Genomic DNA, 7,739 nt, shown 5'->3' on the forward strand with positions numbered 1-7,739 from the left:
TTACGAATTGGGTTAAAGCCAATTTGTATAAGAAAATTGGATATCATAAGTATAATTGAATATGAGTGGTATTTATTTTTCAATCTTTGACAGCATACGAGAATAGTTCCCGAATTATAGTCTTATTTTTCTCGGAATTTGCACACTCTGTGCCATTTGATCAGTTCGTTGCAATGCCTTGATGCTGCTAGATATTAGTATTGCATACTACGTTTGAAGTTAAAGGTATATATAGATATAAACAGAGTGATGAATAACTCTACTATTTGGAGGGGATAGAATTTTGTTACAGTAAATTCAACTTTACGTTTTGGAGAGGTTAGAAAATTCAACTCTAGTTTTTGGAGGGGTTTGAATTTGGTTCAGTTTTAGTTTATTCGACGTCAATCAATAATTAAGTTTTCTAGTGCTATTGTTTTTGTCACTGTCATGAACAATTCGATTGCTCTAAATTTAAAAATATTTCAAAAAAAAAGTAGTAATTTTTAATTATTAATGAAAAAATAGCTATAAATATTATATAATTTGCCCTTTTTCAGTTTAGAGGAATCCGGTGCCTCAAAAAAATTCATAATTAAAGTGAAAGTCGTGTTTAATAAAATCTTAAAATCAATAATAAAAATTTTCAAATTTTATTTTATTCTTTGAAATCTCAGACATGAATCAAAAGTGTACGTTTAAATTGAGACTTGTGGAAAGAAAAAAAAAACATCCATTCCTTCTATCAATCGCTTCTTACAGTACAAAACCCCAAGTTTTTAGCTACCCAAATTTATAGTAGTATTTGTGAACTGTGACGCCGAGTTAGTTAGTTAAGATCACTTTATTTTTATATATAGGAACAGATCTGCACTCATTAGAGCATTTTTAATCAATAAATTAAGCTACCAAAGTTTCTCGTGTAATTTTTTCATAATATTTCACACTTATTTTTCTTTGACTTGTGGCTTCTTATAATTGAGAAAGTTGGAAAAGGTTCCGAGAAAGAAAAAGGGGTTTCGTACATCTTCAAAAGATCTGAGAAAAAGGGATACTCTCTCTTTGACTTGTGTGAGAAAAAGGGGTACTCTCTCAAACGCAATATTGCAGAGAAAGAAAAAGGACCCAAACGCAAGCTCCAATAGCAGAGAAGAAAAGACAGCTTCACAAATTTCCGGAAAACGCAAACGTAAGCTCTTCAAAAAATGGCGCCGGGTACTCTCTCTCTTTCTCTTTCCTTGTTTTCTCTTCAAATCTTGACTCACCCTAACCCTAACCCTAACCCTTTGCGTTTTCACTTTTCAGGACCAAACGGACGCCTTACAGAATGGTTTGGTAATCATGGAAGATGTTCAAATGGCAGTTGCTGATTATTTCATTAGTGACTTTGTTTGAAGGAATTTTAAGGTATTAAATATTTTATTACTTTTAATTTAATTCCTTAACTAGGCGATGAAGAAATCCAATATTAGCAAATCCCTTTGTTCAAAATGTCCAGTAGTTGACTGTGCTTGGATTTTTTTTTCTTTCTCTTTTTTCAAATTAGAAGAATGCATGATGCAGGCAAAACACGATAATAAACCACACCATCAATACGATATTAACGATATCCTCTTTAACTGAAACTTAAATATATTCAAATCCTCATCTACTTTAACATTCATTTACTCTTTACCAGCACTTAATTGACTTTCTTGATTACGCTAAGAATATTAAAACGTAATTAAACATGTTTTTAAATATACTAAAAATTAATATATTTAATTATCATATTCCTAAGAATGTAATATTATTTCGTGAAAAAACGTTTCCTCAATATTTGTTCGTTTATTTGTATGCGGTGATTTGAACTAAACTACTAGTACCATTTTTTTTATAAGCAAAGTGTATATATTTATTTGAACCAACTCAAAGCACAAGTTGTGCCTTGAGCCAACATGAGCATATTACACAAGAGGTACTGATACCAATTAAGTTATCTATAAAACTAATTAGTAAAAATAACTAATATGCTTAAAAAATTGCTATTTGTCTACTGTGATTTTTATATATGTTTTAAAAATTGCTTTTTATTGGGTTGTGATTTTTATGCTAATGTAGTAAAAATAACCTCAGATTAAGAATATGTTTTAAAAGAATTCATTTTAATAATTAATTTATAAATTTGCACCAATACTCGGATTCTAATTTGTTCACATCCAATTTTTGTCATTTTTTCTGCATATGGTTGTCTCAATTTTTGGTGTTCTGCTTGTAATATGAAGAAGAACCAGATTTTTTAACATTTTGGTTATCCTTTTTCGGGAATAAGTTTCAATTCTAAGGTCTCTTTTTGAAAGCTATCTTAACTAAGGTTCTACTCGGTGTATATAGAGAACCAATTACTTACTAATTCATAAGAGCAACAAACACACTCTTTACCACTAGAGCTGGCAATTAGCAAAATTCACTTGGAATATGGATATTTCTAAGACGGTGAAGAATATTTTATATTGAATTTTCATTTTTTTGGTACATGGAAATGAGAATATTTATTTTAATTTTTTGTCTTGTATACAAGGACTTGGTTGGCCTTTGATCGTGGCTCACGATTGCTATGTAACAATTTTTTATTTTATTTTTTATAGTTATTCCAACGAACAAAAATTGATTAATTAATTAATTAATTAATCATACTTGGTTAAACAGGCTATCTGTTGAGAAGCTAGCTTCCACTGTGCTTTGGAAACTCTCCACTCCATGCAGCTATACTGAAACGGAATCCTGGTATTCCTTCTAATTCACACCAAACTCACCACTTTGTCTTGTTACCAATGAATATTTTTATTACGTGTTCACTGCCATTAATGACAATTGATATATGCTATACAAATTGTGTTCATGATGAGTGAACCTTAGATTCCTGTTTGAGATTGGATGCAATGATTCTTGCGGACAGTTTGCATTAATCATTGTATTCAATCTTGAATTGTCCGTTTGGACAGTTTGGGGAGACTGATATTTTTATAGTAGATTCATGTGTTAAGGTTAAAATTATTTTGTTTAATTTGATGAAATTTCGGTAATGCATTTCTAGTTGTTCTCTGAGTGCATACTTGATTATCGGGAAGTTAATTTCACTGATTTCATGTCGTGTACTTGGAGACCAATGCGAAATGCTGCCAAAATTTTGTCAAATTTAACAAAATAGAATTAACCCTGATGTATGAAGCTACCATAAAAGACGGTCTTCCTGAATGGGATAGGGTCACACCTTTAATAAAAAAGTGAGATTTTCATGCATCGAATAACTATGAGAGTATGACCGAGTTATTACTTAGATGGATCGAAGTTGGATGAATGAAAGTCGCATCAGCCCAGAATATGAGGAAGGCGTCGAGCAATTCTTACAATTTGCTTCACAAAGAGGTCAACCGGATGAAGATGGAAAATATTATTGTCCTTGCATCAATTGTTTGAACGGAAGACGACAAATACTGGATGACATACGAGAGCATCTGTTGTGTGATGGAATTAAGAGAAATTATACAACGTGGATATGGCATGGTGAAATGACAGACATGCAGAGTGGGCAACAATCCGAACCGTTTGATGTAGAAATGGGAGATCGCTTGGAGGATATGATTCGTGACCTTGGACAAGAGTCTTTCCAGCAAGCACATGCCCCTGTGTATGAAAGATTGCAGGGTGACTCAAAGAAGCCTTTGTATCCGGGGTGCAACAATTCCTTGATGCTATTGTCGGCGGTGTTAAGTCTGGTTAATGTCAAGGCCAGATATGGATGGAGTGACAAAAGCTTTACTTCATTGCTTTCCACAGGATAACACATTGCCTAAAAGCTACTATCAGGCAAAGAAGATATTGTGTCCGATGGGTATGGAGTATCAGAAGATTCATGCTTGCCCTAATGATTGCATACTGTACAGACATGAATTTGAAGAAATGTCAAAATGCCCTAGGTGTGGGGCGTCACGGTACAAGGTGAAGGATGATGAGGATTGCAGTTCTGATGAAAACTCAAAGAAGGGCCCTCCAGCGAAGGTGTTGTGGTATCTTCCCATCATTCCAAGGTTTAAGCGTTTATTTGCTAATGAGGACGACGCAAAAGATCTTACCTGGCATGCAAATGGGAGAAAATCTGATGGAATGATCCGTCATCCAGCTGATTGCTCCCAATGGAGGAAGATTGATAGTTTGTATCCGAATTTCGGCAAAGAGGCAAGAAATCTTAGACTTGGACTAGCCAGTGATGGAATGAATCCATATGGCAATTTAAGCACTCAACACAGTTCATGGCCAGTTCTACTAGTAATTTACAATTTTCCGCCTTGGTTGTGCATGAAGCGAAAATACATGATGTTGTCTATGATGATATCAGGCCCAAGACAACCAGGAAATGACATTGATGTTTATCTAAGTCCGTTGATTGAAGACCTGAGAAAGTTGTGGGATGAGGGGGTTTTAGTGTTTGATGGGTTTCGCAAGGAGACTTTTCAAATGCGTGCAATGCTATTTTGTACCATTAATGACTTTCCAGCATATGGGAATCTCAGCGGTTATAGTGTTAAGGGTCATCTTGCATGCCCCATCTGTGAAGAAGACACAAGCTACATACAACTGAAACATGGTAGAAAAACAGTGTACACTAGACATCGCCGTTTTCTAAAAGCTCATCACCCTTACAGAAGATTGAAAAAAGCTTTTAATGGAAGTCAAGAGCACGAAACTGCGCGGACACCGTTAACTGGTGAGCAGGTCTTCCAGCGGGTTGAACACCTTAATACTGTATTTGGAAAGACCCAAAAGAAGGATAAAAGTAAGAGTTGCATATGGAAGAAAAGGTCCATTTTCTTTGATCTTCCGTACTGGTCTGATCTAGATGTTAGACATTGTATTGATGTTATGCATGTAGAGAAAAATGTATGTGACAGTGTCATTGGGACACTCCTTAACATTCAGGGCAAGACGAAAGATGGTCTAAATACCCGTCAAGATCTAGCTGACATGGGCATACGATCGCAGTTGCATCCAAGGTCTGATGGTAAAAAAATATACTTGCCTCCAGCTTGTCATACTTTATCCAGAAAGGAGAAGATCAGTTTGTGCCAGTGTCTGCGCCAGGTTAAAGTACCACAAGGATACTCTTCAAATATTAAGAGCCTTGTGCAGTTCAAGGAGCTTAAACTGGTGGGGTTAAAGTCTCATGATTGTCACGTGTTGATGCAACAATTGTTAGCCGTGGCCATACGAGACATTTTGCCTAACAAAGTCAGGTTAGCCATAACTCGCCTGTGCTTTTTCTTCAATGCCATATGTAGCAAAGTCCTTGATCTGGTCAAGTTTGATGACTTGGAAAACGAGGCTGTAATTATACTGTGCCAGTTGGAGATGTATTTTCCTCCTGCTTTCTTTGACATCATGGTCCACTTAATTGTTCACTTGGTCAGAGAAATCAAATGTTGTGGTCCTGTTTATCTGCGCTGGATGTATCCGGTTGAGCGCTACATGAAGATCTTAAAAGGGTATACCAAGAATCTACATCGTCCAGAAGCATCTATTGTTGAAAGGTACATCGCAGAAGAAGCCGTTGAATTTTGTTCAGAATACATTGAAAAGGCTAAACCTGTTGGCCTTCCTGAGTCTCGCCATGATGACAGAGTGGGCGGTAAAGGTTCAAGAGGATTGCATGTTATCACTCCAAGTGTAGAAGATTTTTTACAAGCTCACTTGTATGTATTGAATAACAGTAATGAAGTTTTGCCATACATAGTTCAGCATCAACATTTAGTCAAACAAAGTAATCCAAAAATGTCAAAGAACTGGGTCTTGAAAAATCATAACAAGACTTTCTCTGATTGGTTTAAAGATACAATCTTTGCTGACGAAAATGCTTCTGAAACATTAAGAAAGCTAGCTCATGGGCCTAAAAGAAATGTTATAACTTGGCAAGGATACGACATAAACAAGTATTCCTTTTACACAAAAGCACAAGATGACAAAAGTACAATGCAAAACAGCGGGGTCACCCTAAGTGCTGAATCTCAACACTTTGCAACTGTACATGATGACAATCCCTTTGTAGCTTCAATCCCTTACTTTGGCTTCATTGATGAAATATGGGAGCTTAACTATGTCAAATTTACTGTTTGTGTTTTCAAATGTAAGTGGGTTGACAGCAACACCGGTGTGCGGACTGATGATATAGGATTTACGTTGGTAGACTTAAAGAAACTAGCTTACCAGAATGACCCTTTCATCATGGCAGAACAAGCTAAGCAAGTATTTTATGTGCAAGACCCTTGTGATGAAAGGTGGTCTGTGGTTCTAAACGGGAAAACAATTGGTGTTAATGTAGAAGATGATGATTCATACATGGACACTTATGTTAGTCCTTTGTCTACACAAATGACTTCTAACAACGTTGGAGAAGAAGAAGCTGACGATGTTCATGCTAATCGTAATGATCATGATGAAGGAGAATTAATTAACATCGTCTAACGTAATTTTCTAATATAATATTTCATTTCGGTACATTCATTTACATAACTCATACAGTGTTTTTTGATAATATTAACTAACTCAACTTTTTTTCTTTAAAGGACCATGAATACTCCACCTGCCTCGCCTCCTCCTCCTCTTCCTCCTCCTCCTGCAAACGCTGATGCGTCTCCATCTACGTTGAAGCGGACACGCAAGGCGACACGGCTACGATCATTGGCCACTAGACCACCTGGGGCAGAAAGACCTGTGGTCAACGTCGATCCTGCTACCGGCAAGGCCGACGGTCCCTACAAGAAGAAATTAAGAACATATTTGGGGATTGTCGCTCGTGATAAGGTCGACGTGACATATGACACCTGGAAGGAAGTCCCTACTGCTCAGAAGGATTTGATATGGGAGGATATTCAGGTATTTGAGTTTTCTTCGTTGATTTTCTTTAATAGTCTAAATTTGTTATTTACTTACAACAAAACCTAATTTATTGTTTGTCAGGCGGAATTTCAAATCCCTGAAGCTTCTGACAATAGGACAAAGAAGAAAATTCTTCAGATTGTCGGCGAGCGCTGGAGGCAATTTAAATCTGACTTGACTAGGAAATGAGCACTTGCAGTCGACAAGGACGGTGCGGACGACATTGTCTGTGAAAAATATGGCATTAGCAAGGAGAAATGGACTCAGTTTTGTCAGACCCGTAGAGACCCCTCATGGGAGGTATGTACTTTGTCATTTTAGTTGTTTTCCACAACAAAATCATTTCTTATAATTTATTGTAATAATCATTTTCATTAATGTTAAACTTTTGCAGGATGTACGAAAAAAGGCACAGGCCTCCCAGAAGCAAAACACTGCCCCCCACGTATTGTCTCGTGGGGGTTATGAATATTTAGAAGAAAAGCTCATGGCTGAGAAGGCAAAGAAAAGACTGGAAGAAGCTGCCCAGTCTGGAAGCACTGAGGGCATCATTGACCCTCCATCTCCCATCAGACGCCACGTGAAATGGAAGATGGCCCGCACGAAGAAAACTGGACAGATGACGTCTGAGGCAGCAAAAGAAATAGCTGACAGGATTGTAAGTCATTTTTAATTAATAATTGTAATTATCTTTGTGTATTTTGTGAATTCCTTGGACAAATATGTGTTCGGTACAGGATTCTTTGGACGAGCAGGCGTCACAGGGATCGTTTGTCCCCCATGGACGTCAGGATATCCTGACTGCTGCCATTGGGCGACCAGAGCACCCTGGCCGTGTTCGTGCTGTT

At 36.9% G+C, this 7,739-nt stretch overlaps 1 protein-coding gene and 1 long non-coding RNA gene across 2 annotated transcripts; both read left to right on the forward strand.

Annotated features, from left to right (window-relative positions):
• Positions 1 to 436: 436 nt before the first annotated feature.
• LOC106799156 (uncharacterized) lies at positions 437 to 3,498 on the forward strand. The gene is made up of 4 exons (XR_001388918.3): positions 437 to 1,194; positions 1,285 to 1,386; positions 2,668 to 2,745; positions 3,300 to 3,498. It is a non-coding gene; the product is annotated as an uncharacterized lncRNA (long non-coding RNA).
• Positions 3,499 to 6,582: 3,084 nt separating this feature from the next.
• On the forward strand, positions 6,583 to 7,739 carry LOC121174998 (arp2/3 complex-activating protein rickA-like). The gene is made up of 3 exons (XM_041016146.1): positions 6,583 to 6,763; positions 7,091 to 7,191; positions 7,286 to 7,739. The coding sequence occupies exons 1-3, from the start codon at positions 6,583 to 6,585 to the stop codon at positions 7,562 to 7,564; spliced, it is 561 nt and encodes a 186-aa protein (XP_040872080.1). The 3' UTR covers positions 7,565 to 7,739.

The sequence above is a fragment of the Glycine max genome, chromosome 6, assembly GCF_000004515.6.
Source record: "Glycine max cultivar Williams 82 chromosome 6, Glycine_max_v4.0, whole genome shotgun sequence".
NCBI lineage: Eukaryota > Viridiplantae > Streptophyta > Magnoliopsida > Fabales > Fabaceae > Glycine > Glycine max.

Coding starts and splice junctions, on each gene's coding strand:
- LOC121174998 (XM_041016146.1), top strand. CDS start 6,583: ATGAATACTCCACCTGCCTCGCCTCCTCCTCCTCTTCCTCCTCCTCCT. Junction 6,764..7,090: donor TGCTACCGGCAAGGCCGACG/GTCCCTACAAGA, acceptor GAGCACTTGCAG/TCGACAAGGACGGTGCGGAC. Junction 7,192..7,285: donor GTAGAGACCCCTCATGGGAG/GTATGTACTTTG, acceptor AAACTTTTGCAG/GATGTACGAAAAAAGGCACA.